The 15,602-nt window shown below is 54.1% G+C and overlaps 2 protein-coding genes across 4 annotated transcripts; one reads left to right on the top strand and one right to left on the bottom strand.

Annotated features, from left to right (window-relative positions):
- The first annotated feature begins 33 nt into the window (after positions 1–33).
- SAPCD1 (suppressor APC domain containing 1) lies at positions 34–2,126 on the top strand. Of its 2 annotated transcripts, XM_050788524.1 has the most exons (5): positions 34–444; positions 691–831; positions 1,339–1,434; positions 1,540–1,629; positions 1,715–2,126. In XM_050788524.1, exons 1-5 carry the CDS (start codon positions 331–333, stop codon positions 1,808–1,810), a joined length of 537 nt encoding a protein of 178 aa, XP_050644481.1. In that variant the 5' UTR covers positions 34–330; the 3' UTR covers positions 1,811–2,126. The 2 variants fall into 2 exon arrangements, with proteins under 2 accessions (XP_050644481.1, XP_050644480.1); XM_050788523.1 differs by having other exon boundaries at positions 1,540–2,126.
- On the bottom strand, positions 1,419–15,585 carry VWA7 (von Willebrand factor A domain containing 7). Of its 2 annotated transcripts, XM_050788370.1 has the most exons (17): positions 15,267–15,585; positions 14,706–14,954; positions 14,148–14,429; positions 13,526–13,622; positions 12,685–12,795; positions 11,421–11,616; positions 11,133–11,302; positions 7,874–7,986; positions 7,533–7,649; positions 6,886–7,071; positions 5,195–5,327; positions 4,943–5,095; positions 4,739–4,831; positions 3,735–4,036; positions 3,516–3,655; positions 3,152–3,326; positions 1,419–3,039 (listed from the first exon to the last, which is right to left on the bottom strand). In XM_050788370.1, the coding sequence occupies exons 2-17, from the start codon at positions 14,937–14,939 to the stop codon at positions 2,866–2,868; spliced, it is 2,676 nt and encodes an 891-aa protein (XP_050644327.1). In that variant the 5' UTR covers positions 14,940–14,954; positions 15,267–15,585; the 3' UTR covers positions 1,419–2,865. The 2 variants fall into 2 exon arrangements, with proteins under 2 accessions (XP_050644327.1, XP_050644328.1); XM_050788371.1 differs by lacking the exon at positions 15,267–15,585 and having other exon boundaries at positions 14,706–15,237.
- Positions 15,586–15,602: the final 17 nt, after the last annotated feature.

Below are 15,602 nucleotides of genomic sequence, written 5' to 3' on the forward strand. Positions count from 1 at the left end.
ACACAGAGCAGGAGTCCACAGGGGAACCTGCCCTGCCTCAATAAAAATACAGTGTCCTTGCTGTAGGAAGACTCTCAGATTCTACCCAAGGATCGTTCATGAGAACGAACCACTTCAGAGAGGCCTACAAAACAGATTAGAGGGAAGACAGAGAGGCCCAAGGGAGATGGTCTCTCTTCTCAAGTAGGAACACGCCAGCCTCAGACAGACACAGCGGGAAGGGGCCTGAGAGGCTGACAGAGGCAGGATGGGTGCAAGGCAGGGGTGGAAGGGAGGGACCAGCCCCGGCTGCACCAGTGGGAGTGGCTCCACCCTTCCCACTTCAGAGCCATGGGGAGCCAGGGCTCTGGCGGGATGCCCTTGGTGCAGGTTCCCTACACAGTCCTGCTGCTGCCGCTGGGAACAAGCCGCCAAGACCCGGGGGCCCGGAGCTTCTTCCTTTGGGTGAGTATCAGTACAACAAGAGGTCCCAGGGGAAGTCTCTCCATAGACCTGCCCTTTATGTTTCCATTCAATTTGAGGGCCCACAGTGTTCCCACCTGCCTCCCCTTGCCCTCCAGGTCCTCAGTGGCCAGTCTGGGTTCACACTCAGTGACCACACAGTGAACCCAACCAGGGGTGGAGAGAAAGGGCCATAACCCAGAGCCCTGCTGTGGCACAAGAGTCAGCCTCTGTGCTTGCCTTTCCCAGCTGCGGAGGATGCAGGCTCTGGAGAGAGAACAGGATGCCCTGTGGCAGGGGCTGGAGCTGCTACAACATGGCCAGGCCTGGTTTGAAGACCGTCTGAAGGAGGCACAGCAACAGCAGCTGCATCTAGGGGCCCTTGGTGAGGTATGGGGGCTGCCCCTCTGTGTGAATGGGGGGAGGGCCAGGGAGGGAGGAACAAGGAATGTGTAGACACAGCCTGAGACCACTCTGGAGAGGGGAGGGTTAATGGTCAGGGATCATGAATTGGAGGCAGCACCGTAATGACAGGATGCCACCAAGTGTTAAGTTGGTGTTCATTGTTGGGGCTGGAGGAAGCTGGTCTGCATTCCATTCAGAGGGATTTGGATCACTCCATGGAGATGAGGGCGTGGCCGGATTATTCCAATGGGGCAGGGATGGACAGGGAGGCTCCATGAAGAGTAGGGAAAGGGGGTGTTATGCTATTTGAGGGGATGGAGGAACTGACCTGCTAAAGAGATGGAAGTGAAGAGTATTGGATTTTCCCACCTGCCTGGGAGGGTACTGGGATGAGGGAATCCGGATGAGAGGGATGGCCTGTGGTGACCGGAATAGAGTGGCAGATGGACCTCAGGTTTTCACCATGTTGTCAGCCTCCAACTCCTCCTCTAGAATTTTCTAACAGATTTACACTCAGAGCCTGGTGGCCCCCCGTTAGCCCAGATTCAAAAGGTGAACATCTGTTTGCAGAATCTGATTCATGAGAAGGTGAGTTTATTGTTTCAGTTTAGACTTTTGGGAAGCTGGACTAGTGAGGGGAGTTGTTGGGGTCAGTACTGGCTTAACAGAAAACACAGTGAATTTCCCCTCCAGTTCTCCCCAAGTCCACTGAACAAGGCTAGTTCCTGCACCACCCAGGATTCAAAGGAAAGACGAAGGAAGCAGAACTTGTGGCGGAAACAGGTAAACTTCAAGAGAGAGGGCAGGAGCCCCACCCTACAGGGCTGGGAGGAGCCCAGAGGCCCCATCTGTTTCTCCTCTCCTCCAGGAGTTGTCAAGGCAGCAGAAAGGAGTCACCCAGCCAAAGGAGGAGATGGCTCAGCGGGGCCGCACCAACGGGCCAAGAGGCCCTACCCGTGTCTAAACCCTCCTCTCACTCCCCTAAGCCTGGTGAAACAGTCAGAAGCCCCAGGCTCCTTTTTCTGTTTCTTAACTCAACAGCTAAAAAATGGCTCCAGGTAGTGAGTCAATGAAGTTCAGACATCTTGGTGTAATGTTTCTCCTCTGCTCCTGAAAACTTCACCTTCTTGGTGTCTCACGTCCTCATTCTCCCCTATATGACGTGCAAAAATGATCTTTGAAATCCCTCTGGGGAGAAGACATGTTTATTGAAACTGTCCTTCAGCCTTAAATACAAAAATAAAACCAAAGCTGCTCCAGAAAGCAACTTTCTCCAAAAATGTCTTTGGTTTGTTTCTCATAGGGTTAGGAAAAGTGCATTGTGGGAAAATCCATTGCCCTCTATCCCAGTCTTACAGGGTTTTTTGTTTTGTTTTGTTTTGTTTTGTTTCTGTGATACGTCTTACTGTCGCTCAGGCTGTAGTGCAGTGGTGCGACCACAGCTCACTGCAGCCTAAACCTCCTGGGCTCAAGTGATCCTCCTGCCTCAGCCTCCAGAGTGCTGGGATTACAGGCATGAGCCACCGCGCCCAGCCCCAGTCTTGAAGTTTTTAAGAAAGGAAAGGGATGTGCTGGAGAAAGAAAACCTTCATTGGTGGGGCACGGTGGCTCACGCCTGTAATCCCAGCACTTTGGGAGGCCGAGGCAGTTGGATCACCTGAGGTCAGGAGTTCGAGACCAGCCTTGCCAACATAGTGAAACCCTGTCTCTACTAAAAATACAAAAAATTAGCCGGGCATGGTGGTGGGCACCTGTGATCCCAGCTACTTGGGAGGCTGAGTCAGGAGAACTGCTTGAACCTGGGAGGCGGAGGTTGCAGTGAGCCGAGATGGCGCCACTGCACTCCAGCCTGGGCAACAAGAGCAAAACTCCGTCTCAAAAAAAAGAAAAAGAAAATCTTCATCCCAGCTAGGAGAGGCAAGGTCCTAAGGCCTATGTGGCAAATGTGTCCCGGGTCTTCTTACCAATGGGGCAGGTTGAAAATAGTGCTGGAGACCCATCCCTCTAGAGTCTGTTGTGTCACCAGGAGGCCAGGCCTCGCAGAAGCAGCAACCCTCCAACTGTGCCCCACCAGGGGCTGCCCGCCAACCCTGCCCCAGCCCTGCCTTGAGTCACCAATGTGAAGGGGGAAAAGGCAGGGGTGGCCGTGGTGAGGGTTGGGTCAGATGAGCCGGTAGGGGTGGCGAGCTGGTCCTGCGGGGAAGAGGAAGAGAATGACAGGGTGTGCCAGAGTGTACTCAAATTAAACCTACACCACCCTCCCCCTGCCTTGCCTACCCTGTGATGGAAAGTAGCGGTGCCTCACCTGCGGGGCTGGGGCCAATACCAGGAGCCGGAGGAAAGCATGAGTCGGGGGCACTGGGCTGTCTTCTCGTCCCGCTGCAGTCACAGTCACCATCACCACGGAATCCGGGGCCGCTGAGTCTGGGACCTCCAGCCACAGGCGGCCCCAGACCGACTCATTCAGTTCCAGGTGAGCCCTGGAGAGACGATATAGGCGTCGCTAAAGCCCCTGGCTGTCCAGAGCCCAGAGTCAGGGGACGCCCGCAGGGGCACGTGAGCTGAGAGGAGGATTCTGAGAGCCAATCGGAAGGGGCCAGGGGCGGGGCTTGGGATAAGCACGGGCGAGACAAGATGCCAGAGGGAGCTGGAGGGTTCAGGGGCCTCACCTGGAGAGGTTGGAGGTGAGAGAGAAGCTGGGGTTGACAGAAGTCCTAAGGTCAAGATCCTGAGGGCCCGAGAAGCTGGCGATGCGCAGACTGAGCGGGACCTTGCTGCCCGGGGCCAAGAAACCCGAGAGCGCACTAAGCTGCAGAGAAGGGCTCGTCAGGGAAGGGGCCGCTCCAACTCTTTCCAGCCCCAGCCGCACTTTTCCCCTAGTGTCTCACCTCCAGAAGGACAGGGACTACAGTGCTAGGCTGAGGGGCAGCCCTGTGCAGGCGCCGCCCCGCTCCGTCCTGGCCAATCAGCTCCAGGGACAAGGGTCTAGGGGTGGACAGCAGCGTGGGCGGCAGCGAGGCTGCGAGGAGACCTCGCTCCGGAGGTCCCACGGGCTCCAAAGGCACCCGGCCTAGTTCGGCACCGTCTGGGACCCCTCGAAGGATGACGTGGGAGAAATGCGGCTGAGGATCCCCAGGATTCGCTTGGGAACCCAACCCTGTCACTTCTACCAGCAGCTGGGTCTGGAGACCTGGGACAGGGGCGAGGAGGGGAGAACATTGTGAGATTCGGAGACACAGGGAGAAAAGAATTAATGGCCTTCAAAATAAGGGTTCCCTCTGGGGAGTATGGATGGAAAAATAGGTTACCTTCAAGGGGTATCGATGGGGAGTATCAGGAGGGAGTTCTGGGGTGCTGGAAATGTCCTATATCCTGAACTGGGCGTATTATATGAAATCCATCAAACTGTACACTTTAGTGCACATTATGTAAATTATAACTCAATATAAAAGTTATGCATATGCATAGATGTATGTATACATATATACGTTATATATATATACACACACACATATATACACACACACACACATATATATATAAAAAACTGGGGGTTTGGCCGGGCGCGGTGGCTCACGCCTGTAATCCCAGCGCTTTGGGAGGCCGAGGTGGGCGGATCACGAAGTCAAGAGATGGAGACCATCCTGGCTAACACAGCGAAACCCCATCTCTACCAAAAATACAAAACATTAGCCGGGCGTGGTGGCGGGCGCCTGTAGTCCCAGCTACTCAGGAGGCTGAGGCAGGAGAATGGTGTGAACCTGGGAGGTGGAGCTTGCAGTGAGCCAAGATCGCACCACTGCACTCCAGCCTGGGTGGCGAGCGGAAAAAAAAATAAAATAAAATAAATAACTGGGGGTTAGGTGGGTGGGGGCTCAGGGAATAGAGGTACCTGCAACTGGCTGAGTCAGGGGGTAGAGGCCAGGGTGGGGTCCGTCCTCCATGGAGATCCCAAAGTGGAAGAGGAAGTCCAGGGAGGTCTGGGCTGGGAAAGGGCAAAGGCAGTCAGAGGCCTTCCTGAAAGGAATGTGACTGATCGTGTTCTCCGAGGCCTGCAGTCTCTCCTCTCCTTTCCCAGGAACACCTCCCTCCTTACCTTGCACTCTCACCCCAGGGGTGTCCTCAGCTGTGACCTGGATCTCCCAGGTTCCTGTCTGTGGAGGGTCATGCATGGTCACCATCCAGAACTGCCCAAAGCGGTGAGTGTGACCTAGAGGACCTGTGCCTTCCTTCTGGTCCTGGGAGACCCCTGGGGTCAGGGAGGAAATGAAACACTGGCTCTCCTTGAGTACATCCCCTCGACTGTCTATTCCCCAGTCGCCATTCTTCCCTCTGCCTTCAGACGTACCTGCAGGGTTCTTGATCCAGAAGCTGCTGATGTCCCCGTGGATCCGGACTGTGATCTTCTGGAGCAGCCCATCCACACTGAACACAAGTGGCCGCCCAGGCACCGCAAAAGGAGGGTCCAGGGGAAGAGTCACCTTGAGGGATCAGCAGGACCAGAAAATGGGGGAGAAGATGAGGTATGGGATGAGGAACAAAGAAGATAGGGGAGATAGGAAGAAACCATGTCATTGGGCCGGGTGTGGTGGCTCATGCTTGTAATCCCAGCACTTTGGGAGGCTGAGGCAGGCGAATCACAAGGTCAGGAGTTCGAGACCAGCCTGGCTAACATAGTGAAACTATGTCTCTACTAAAAAAATACAAAAAAAAAAAAAAAATTAGCCAGGTGTGGTGGTGGGTGCCTATAATCTCAGCTACTTGGGAGGCTGGGGCAGGAGAATTGCTTGAACCCAGGAGGCGGAGGTTGCAGTGAGCCAAGATCGCTGGCCGGGCGCGGTGGCTCAAGCCTGTAATCCCAGCACTTTGGGAGGCCGAGACGGGCGGATCACGAGGTCAGGAGATCGAGACCATCCTGGCTAATATGGTGAAACCCCGTCTCTACTAAAAATACAAAAAACTAGCCGGGCGAGGTGGTGGGCGCCTGTAGTCCCAGCTACTCGGGAGGCTGAGGCAGGAGAATGGCGTAAACCCGGGAGGCGGAGCTTGCAGTGAGCTGAGATCCGGCCACTGCACTCCAGCCTGGGCGACAAAGCGAGACTCCGTCTCAAAAAAAAAAAAAAAAAAAAAAAAAAAAAAAAGATCGCACCATTGCACTCCAGCCCGGGTGACAGTGCAAGACTCTGTCTTAAAAAAAAAAAAAAGAAAAAAACCATGTCACACAGAGAGAAAGGGGTACAGTGAGAGAGGGGCACAGGGCCAGGGATGAAGTTATTATGGTCAGGGACAAAGTTGGAGGCAAGGGATTCAGGATGAGACAATCACATCTTGTGCCCCATTAAAAGATGATGGGCCAGGCATAGTGGCTCATGTCTGTAATCCCAGCACCTGGGCGACCAAGACAGGAGGATCACTTGAGGCCAGGGGTTCAAGACCAGCCTAGTCAATAAAGCAAGACTCTGCCTCTGCAAAATACAAGCCACCTCCCCAGAAAGACGGTAGGACTTCCTGTGGTAATGCTGAAGGCAGAATACTGGAAGCCAAGCGGGGAGGGGTTTACTGATATAAAAGGACAATACAGGCCAGGCGCAGTGCCTCGAGCCTATAATCCCAGCACTGTGGGAGGCGAAGGTGGGCGGATCACTTGAGGTCAGGAGTTCGAGACCAACCTGGCCAAAAAACTGGTGAAACCCTGGCTCTACTTAAAAAATACAAAAATTAGCCGGGCCTGGTGGTGGATGCCTTAACTCCAGGTACTCGGGAGGCTGAGGCAGGAGAATCCCTTGAACCTGGAGGCAGAGCTTGCAGTGAGCCAAGATCGCGCCACTGCACTCCAGCCTGGGTGACAGTGAGACTCCATCTCAAAAAAAAAGAAATGGCTAGCCATGGATCTCAGAGGGGGAGAAACTTCCTTTCCTGCCCCGTGACTGGAAGAACAACACAGCAGTGAGAGTGATTCCCCTTTCTCCTATAAAAAGAGAGGTGCAGCCTGACCACCCTTCAGTTCCTAAGTGAGGGCCCTGGCCCCCACTTGCTCACCAGGGCAGCCATGCTGTCCCCAACAATGGCTGCCACGTCTCCAATGTGCTGGTCTTTGGTGAAGATCACTTCTCCTCCTGAGGCCAGGGCCACTGCTTTGTATGGCTCAAAACGCAGAGGGGACAAGATCTCACGCCGAGCTCGGCCCTGAACCCTTGATGTGTCTTCAGTCACCAGGAATGTTACCTGTGGCCAGAAGAGAGCTCGGTGGTTGGGGTGTCCAAGTGCCATCCACTATTATGAAGGAGAATCCCTGTGCTCAAGCTTTCTCCAGAGCTGATGGTTTCGTGATAAGGTCTCTGCCTGCCTTCTGGCTGCTAGGATGGGGTCTCCCAATGACAACCCCCTGCCTTCAGTTAGTAGTTGGCCACCCCCTTGTCACAGTGGATTTTTGGCGACTAGATCCCCAGTTCTTCACATTGTTTACTGGGCAGGTTCAAATAAAAATTCTGCATTATTAAGGGTGGGGTCTCCTACGTGTATCATTAAAGGTATCAGGAAAGGTTTCGTTCATTGTCTGCTTCTCCCATGTGCCAAGGCTTGTTGGGCCACCATAGTGTGGTGCAACCCTCGTGATGAGATTGTCATCACAGGGTCTCTCACATCCCTGGGAGGCTAACACTGGGTCTCTCACCAGCTCTGCTCACCCGGCAGCGCCGTTCCTGAGTCAGGGATTCCACCTGGTTGGTGAGAAAGGCATCCTTAGGGGAGGCATCCGTGAAGACAAAGATGTCTGAGAGTGGAGGTGTGTGCAGCAGGGCCAGCTGGCAGGGAAGACAACGACCAGTGTTAACAATGGCAGCAGGAGGGGAATGGGTAGAGCCAAGGAGGATGAAGCAGAAGGGAATATGGCCCGGTAATCCTGGAGTGAAGCTAGTGGATCTAGGTTCTGAAGGTAGCGGGGAGCCCCAGGAGGGATCTAGCTCCCCCTGGTGGCGGGGCCAGGAAACGCGGTGGGGATAAGAAGGGAAGAGCGGAGGGGCCAGACCTGCAGGGCTGACAGGCACATCTCAGGCTCGTCTCCACCCCCCAAGGCGTGGATCTCATTAAGCTGTTGCCAGAAGCTGTCAGGGTCACTGGCTGTAAAGACAGGGCCAAACCCTGGGAAGGGGAAAGGAAGTTAAGATAAGTGAGGAAAGAGCTCCCCTCATTCCTACCCAGAGCCACTTCCCCAGTTGAGGGTCCCTATGTGCTTCTGGAGTGGACAAGTAGTGAAATAACAATACTCCATTATAAGACTCATACTTGGCCAGGCGCAGTGGCTCACACCTGTAATCCTAGCACTTTGGGAAGCCGAGGCAGGTGGATCATGAGGTCAAGAGATCAAGACCATCCTGGCCAAATTGGTGAAACCCTGTCTCTACTAAAAAATACAAAAGTTAGCTGGGTGTGGTGGCACATGCCCCAGCTACTGGGGAGGCTGAGGCAGGAGAATCACTTGAACCCAGGAGGTGGAGGTTGCTGTGAGCCAAGATCGTGCCACTGCACTCCAGTCTGGCGACAGAGTGAGACTTCGTCTCAAAAAAAAAAAAAAAAAAAAAAAAAGAGTCACACTTGTCAGGGCGGGGCGGGGCAGGGCAGGGCAGACCTAGGTGTCCCTGGTGAGAAGGTGGGCCTCCACTCCCTTAAAAAAAATGGTGGCTGGCCGGGCGCGGTGGCTCAAGCCTGTAATCCCAGCACTTTGGGAGGCCGAGACGGGCGGATCACGACGTCAGGAGTTCGAGACCATCCTGGCTAACACGGTGAAACCCCGTCTCTACTAAAAAAATACAAAAAAAGGTGGCGGGCGCCTGTAGTCCCAGCTACTCGGGAGGCTGAGGCAGGAGAATGACGTAAAAACCCGGGAGGCGGAGCTTGCAATGAGCTGAGATCCGGCCACTGCACTCCAGCCTGGGCGACACAGCAAGACTCCGTCTCAAAAAAAAAAAAAAAAAAAAAAAATGGTGGCATTTCCTGTAGGCCTTTATTGGGTACATGTACATATATTAAAAAAAAAAAAAAAAAACCTGGTCACGCCTATAATCCCAGCACTTTGAGAGGCTGAAGTGGGAGGATCACTTGAGCCCAGGAGCTCAAAATCAGCCTGGGTAACATAGTGAGACCCCATCTCTACCAAAAAAAACACAAAAATTAGCCAGATATGGTGGTGCTTGTCTGTAGTCCCAGCTACTCATGAGGCTGAGGCAGGAGGATCACTTGAATCAAGGCTGCAGTGAGCCATGATCGTATCATTGCACTCCAGCCTGGGTGACAGAGTGAGACTCCAAAAAAAAAAAAAAAAAAAAAAAAAGGAAAAAACACTGGGTTTCCTCATAAGAAAAGAGACAGAATAGCACTTACCTCAGAGGCTTATTGGGAGGACTAAATGAGTTGATTTTGCAAATTTTAAGATAGTGCTTTGACACATAAGTGCTAAGTTCTTAATTATACCTTTATTTATATCTTCATCAAACATAATAATTCTCTATTATAAATAAATGCCGGCCACTGTAGGATGTATGCAGACAAATAAGACTCAAACTTAGGCAACTCTCAGCCCAGTAGGCATTTTATTTGATCATCATTTCAACTCTGGGAGTTAGGCAGGATGAGGGAGGTGTCAGGCCTCTGAGCCCAAGCTAAGCCATCATATCCCCTGTGACCTGCACTTATACATCCAGGTAGCCTGAAGCAACTGAAGATCCACAAAAGAAGTGAAAATAGCCTTAACTGACGTCATTCCACCATTGTGATTTGTTCCTACCCCACCCTAACCGATACATAACTGATACTGACCCACTTTATGGATGATGAAATCCAGGCAAAGAAAGTTTACATGACCAGCCTAAAGGGACACAGTCAGACTCAAGCCAGAGAGTCTAACTTCCAGTCAATGGGAAAGGAATACAATGTAGCTAGCTATCTCAGAGGCTTCCCAGAAGCCTGGCCCCACCAACTCCATCTTCATCCCCATCTCTGTCTATAGGAAATGGAGAGAATTGAAAATGGCGGCCGGGCGCGGTGGCTTACGCCTGTAATCCCAGCACTTTGGGAGGCCAAAGCATGCAGATTACGAGGTCAGGAGATTGAGACCATCCTGGCTAAGACAGTGAAACCCCGTCTGTACTAAAAATACAAAAATTAGCCGGGCAAGGTGGCGGGCGCCTGTAGTCCCAGCTACTCGGGAGGCTGAGGCAGGAGAATGGCTGGAACCCAGGAGGCGGAGCTTGTAGTGAGCCCAGATCTTGCACTGCACTCCAGCCTGGGCGACAGAGCAAGACTCCGTCTCAAAAAAAAAAAAAAAAAAAAAGAAAAGAAAAGAAAAAAAAAAAAAGAAAATGGCTTATTAGCATGAAAGGCTAAGAAAGCAGAGGCCACGTGCCAAAGTATGAATCATGCATTAAACTAATGGAAAGTGCTGTCATTTTAGAAACAGCGGGAGACAAGGCTGCTAGTTATCTTTTTTTGTTTTTGTTTTTGTTTTTTTTTTTTTTTTTTAGAGACAGGGCCTCACGGCGTCACCCAGGCCACCCTGGAGTGCAGTAGTGCCATCACGGCTCACTGCACCCTCAATCTCCTGGGCTCAAGTGATCCTCCTGCCTCCGCTTCCCAAGTAGCTGGGACTATAGGCATGTGCCACCACTCCCACACATAATTTTTATTAATTTTTTTGTGGAGACCTGAATCTCTGTGTCGCCCAGGTTGGTCTTGAACTTCTGGGTTCAAATGATCTTCCCACCTCTGCCTCCCAAAGTGCTGGGATTACAGTTGTGAGCCACCCCACCCAGGTTGCTGCTAATTTTCTGTATGCACACCATAGAGGCTCACTCAGGACTACTACAGGAAGTGCCACCACGAGCCCACTTCCTCACCACAGGCCTTTATCCCTTACCTTTTTTTCTTTTCTTTTTTTTTTTTTTTTTTTTTCTGAGACGGAGTTTTTTGCTCTTGTTGCCCAGGCTGGAGTGCAAAGTTGCGATCTCGGTTCACCGCAACCTCCGCCTCCCGGGTTCAAGCGATTCTCCTGCCTCAGCCTCCCGAGTAGCTGGGATTACAGGCATGCACCACTACGCCCGGCTAATTTTGTATTTTTAGTAGAGACGGGGTTTCTCCATGTTGGTCAGGCTGGTCTCAAACTCCCAACCTCAGGTGATCCACCTGCCTCAGCCTCCCAAAGTGCTGGGATTACAGGCGTGAGCCACCATGCCCAGTCTATCCCTTACCTTGAATTTTCCTCCCCTCTACTGTCCTAGCCAGACCACACTTACCTGGGTCATGAAAAGGCACCAGGACATAGTGGATAGGCTCCATGGGGCTGCCCCTCCGCTGCTCCACAATGTGGCGAGCCTGGATTTTGGCAGCGTTGATCTCCTCACCCATGCTGCCCGTGGTGTCCAGGACAAAGCTCAGGCTGGAGGCTGGGGTGATGTCCAGCAGCCTGGGGAGCAAGCCAGAGACACAGTGAAGGGTCTGCACGTTTGTCTCCAGTGTCTGGTTTCTCAGTTCCCACAGGAATGCCTACCCATGAGGGGGTCCATCCCTAGGAGGCCACTCACCTGGAGAAATCCCTGTCTCCCAGGCGGCTTCGCAGAAGGCCGAAGGCCTGGATGGAGGCTAGAAGGGCCAGTTTTGCAGCCTGGAGGTGCAGCATGTGGTGAGGGGAGAAGCCTGGGGATGTGCTGTCCTTGTTGATGCCTCCCCTCGGTGGCTGGGAGCTGCTCAGGTCAAAATGGCCCCCGTGGCTACATTTCCCTGGGTTGGGGAAAGGGATCTGGAGAGTGGAGGTCAAAAACCCACTGCCTCCTAAGAAAATGAGGCCCTTTCAGACCTGGCCTGACCCTCTCACCCCTCAGCAAGGGTTCAGCAAGAAATGATGATGGGGGTGGGCGCAGTGGCTCATGCCTGAAATCCTAGCACTTTGGGAGGTTGAGGCAGGCAGATCATCTGAGATCAGGAGCTCGAGACCAGCCTGGCCAACATGGTGAAACTCTGTCTCTACTAAAACTATAAAAATTAGACAAGTGTGGTGGCGCATGCTTGTAATCCCAGCTACTTAGGAGACTGAGGAAGGAGAATAGCTTGATCGCAAGAGGTGGAGGTTGCAGTGAACCGAACCGAGATCGTGCCACTGCACTCCAGCCTGGGCGGCAGAGCGAGACTCAGTCTCAAATAAATAAATAAATAAATGATGACTGGGCAAGGTGGCTCACACCAGTAATCCCAGCACTTTGGGAGGCCAAGGCGGGCAGATCACCTGAAGTCAGGAGTTTGAGACCAGCCTGGCAAACATGATGAAACCCCGTCTCTACTAAAAATACAAAATTAGCCAGGCGTGGTGACTCATGCCTGTAATCCCAGCTACTCGGGAGGCTGAGGCAGGAGAATCACTTCAACCCAGGAGGCGGAGGTTGCGGTGAGCCGAGATCGCGCCACTGCACTCCAGCCTGGGCAACAAGAGCAAAACTCTGTCTCAAAAAAAAAAAAAAAAAGGATGATGCTTTGTGGAGGGAAATTCTGGAGTAAATCTTAGGGCGCCGTAGTCAATCAGCACAGCACATGGTGGATCCCCTGATCCCTCCAGCCAGTCCCCCAAAGCTGCCTATGACAAGGGAGAAATCCTATCAGTGGAGGAAGAAGTTGCTCCCCTACCTCAACCCCACCACAGCCTCCTCAGGGGACTTTCCTCCACCCACCCTGTTCCCAGCATCCTCTCCTCCTAGGAGGAGATGCCATAGCAAAGGCATACGGGCCTACAGGACAGAGATCCTGTAAGGGAGTGACTTTCTCCCCTTACTTCTGGGGAACTTTCTTGTCTGGTACCTGGAGGTTTCGGGGGATGAGTTCCAAAGTAGCCAGAGGTGAGGAGTGTGAAGCCCAGCCAATTCCCAGGGCAGCTCAACGCCTCGCAATCAGAGCAGGTAGGATCAGCCACTGGGAAGAGAGGGCAGGACTAGAACCCAAGATTCTGCCACCCCCAGCCTTTATCCCCACACACCCTAACCTCTTCACCTTTTCCTCCCAGCTGGGATGAAGTGAAAGCCCAGAAGTTCCCTAGCAAGGCTTTCTGAACTAAAACCTAGGATCATGGGCCCACAGTGAGCCTGAATGTTTGAAACTGGGGCCGTGCTAGAAAACACAGCACAGGCTGGGCGCGGTGGCTCACGCCTGTAATCCTAGCACTTTAGAAGGCAGAGGCGGGCAGATTGCTTGAGTCTAGGAGTTTGAGACCAGCCTGTGCCACATAGTGAGACCTCATCTCTAAAAAATAAATACATAAATAAATAATAAGAAAAAAACCCAAACAGTACGTGTAGGGACCAATCCTATGGGGACTGCACCCTCTGTGAGTTGTGGACAGGAGGCAGCTTCCAGGCGAGAGGATGAGGGAGCTGTGGGAGAAGGCCCCGTGTGAGTCAGTGCGGGGAAGAAGCCACACTTAAGACGGGACTGAGTTCTGGAGACCTGGTCCTAGCTGTTTTTCCCTGTGTGACGTTGGGGAAGCTGCTTAACCGAGCCAGGCATTGCTTGGACTGGGGGACTTCAGTCCTTGTGGAGATTAAGTAACATCACACCCTCTGGGACCTCAGAATGTGACACGGTGGCTGGGTGGACTGAGGTAGCCCTGTGGACTCCCGCCTCACCGCCAGGGTCACAGCCGTACCTTGTGCCAGGTTCTGGAGCTCCTGTCTTGGCCAGAGGAGGTGAGGGTGTGGCTGCTGCTCACCCAGCTCCACCCAGTTGCTATGACTGTAGAAATCCTGGTCCAGAGGACAGGAGAAGGGGAATGAGGCACTAGTCTGACCTTTCTCACCATCCCCAGCATTAATATGCCACTCCTTTGAGTTCCCCACCTGGAAAGTCCCCTCCTCCTCCCACTACTCCCACCAGACACCCCAAGTCCCCTCCACCACGCCCCCTCTCCATGCTCAGAGCAGAGCTTTGCCCGGGTGGAAACTGTCCCAGCATCTCTTCCCAGCTCAGAGTCTAACCCAAGGCCTCTCTGGGCCTGCAGGGTCCTGCAGCATGTGCTGCTCCCTCAGCTCTCTGACCTCACAGCCTTCCTCTCTCACCCTCACTTCCCTCCAGCCACAGTGCCCTCCTTGCTGTTCCTACAGGAAGCACTGCCAGTTTGGAGGTGGGGAACTGGGACACAACCTCGGGGCACCACGTGCCAGTGCCCACCCCTTCCAGAGTGGAGAAGGCATGATCAAGAAGGCACCATAGGATGCTCTCTATCCCGGACATGAAGACCCCTCTGACCATCAACCCAACCCTGTTCTCACCTGCAGGGCATGAAGTGCAGCCCCGAGGCGCTGGCGAGCCAGGGTGTGGTCAAGGGCTCTGGTTGCCACCAGGGTCTCCCGCAGAGCCCCTACCAGTCGCGCGCGTCCCTGATCCAGTCGCTCAGCATCAAAATGCAGGTCGGGGTCATTCCTGGAAGTCGGCAGGAAGTCCTGGGCCGCATTGGCACGAGACACCTCACCTAAGGCTGCTCGGAACCGCCGAGAAGGAGAACCAGGTCCAAAGTAGGCGGCAAAGAGGTCATCGGCAAGGAGTGTTCGACCCTGGGGAGAATAGCGGAGGACGGGGCTCCAGGGAGGCCCTTTGGATTGACTGTTGCCCACCTTATCTCAGCAGCTGACACTCAAGGCTGGGTATGAGGGTCCTGAGCCCCACAAAGGAGGGGGACTCCTAATTTCAGGACCAAGACTACTGGGGATTGTTGCTGCAGGGATGGGGCCATGGGTGTCTCTTCTCTTGGCAACCGGAGCCCTCACGGAGTAGAGGCCCCAGGAATTGGGGACTCTGGCAGGGGTGTGACAGGACCCTGGGATGCTCACCAGGAAGTCCTCAAGACGAAGAGGGGGGCGGCCTGGGGGTGGCCGCTCCAGGAAGAGCTGCAGGGTGACGTTGAGTGCTGCCTCCTCAGTTAGGTCTTGGTGGGTGATGGAGCCAGGGGCAGCCAGCAGGCTCCAGATGTTGGGGAAGAAGGCAGATGTGGGGGGCAGCAGCAGCTGCAGCAGAAGCAACACTGAGGGGCCCGGGTGGGACTGGGGCACTTCCGTGGGGAGCATGGCTGAGACATGGACCTGGGAGACAGAAGGCTCTCAAGGGAGGAGGAAGCAGCTGCAATTCCAGGGCAGGCCAGCTCTGCGGGTCTCCATGGGCACCTGCTTTACCTCAAAAGTCGCGTCTGCTGCAGCCTGGCTTCCCCGCCCTCTCTGTCACCCAGACAACCTGAGGGCCTCATCTGACCATTAGGGACATACACAGCTGCCAGGAGAGGGGTCCAGGGTTCCTCCCCCAGGCCCCCCTCCCCAGTCCCTGGCTGAGTTCCCAGCCCTGCTGCAGAAACACTCCCCATGCACAGGAAGCCTGAGTCCTCTCAGGCCCTCCCCTACCTGGTTGCTGGGTCTCCTAGGAAGGGCTGGCCCGGGCACAACGTCACAGGGCACTTAGGTCAGAGTTATAATTAACCGAGGCCCAGTAGAGGGGGAGGAAGGCCCCCACAGGGTGGGGGAGGACAGGCAACCCCCCTGGCCCCTTTGCTCATGCCTGCCCAAGGCCACAGGCAGCAGCCCATGGCAGGGCGGGCCTCCCTTGGCCGCAGTGCGGAGGTGAATGAAAGCTGGGGAGGAGGAAGGGAGTGAGCAGCGTGACTCAGGCCTGGCACAGTGCCAGGGACAGACCCAGACAGACCCGCCCCTCTGCCCTCCAGAACCAGGGCCTCACTCTCA

Source organism: Macaca thibetana, chromosome 4 (genome assembly GCF_024542745.1).
Source record: "Macaca thibetana thibetana isolate TM-01 chromosome 4, ASM2454274v1, whole genome shotgun sequence".
Taxonomy (NCBI): domain Eukaryota; kingdom Metazoa; phylum Chordata; class Mammalia; order Primates; family Cercopithecidae; genus Macaca; species Macaca thibetana.

Excerpts from the sequence above, each read along its gene's own strand:
- SAPCD1 (XM_050788523.1), top strand. The coding sequence starts at position 331 with ATGGGGAGCCAGGGCTCTGGCGGGATGCCCTTGGTGCAGGTTCCCTAC. Across the intron at positions 832-1,338 it reads ATCTAGGGGCCCTTGGTGAG|AATTTTCTAACAGATTTACA; the intron begins GTATGGGGGCTG and ends CTCCTCCTCTAG. Across the intron at positions 1,435-1,539 it reads AGAATCTGATTCATGAGAAG|TTCTCCCCAAGTCCACTGAA; the intron begins GTGAGTTTATTG and ends TTTCCCCTCCAG.
- VWA7 (XM_050788370.1), bottom strand. The coding sequence starts at position 14,939 with ATGCTCCCCACGGAAGTGCCCCAGTCCCACCCGGGCCCCTCAGTGTTG. Across the intron at positions 5,328-6,885 it reads GGGACAGCATGGCTGCCCTG|GTGACTCTTCCCCTGGACCC; the intron begins GTGAGCAAGTGG and ends TGATCCCTCAAG. Across the intron at positions 3,656-3,734 it reads TAGTCCCTGTCCTTCTGGAG|CTTAGTGCGCTCTCGGGTTT; the intron begins GTGAGACACTAG and ends CCTTCTCTGCAG.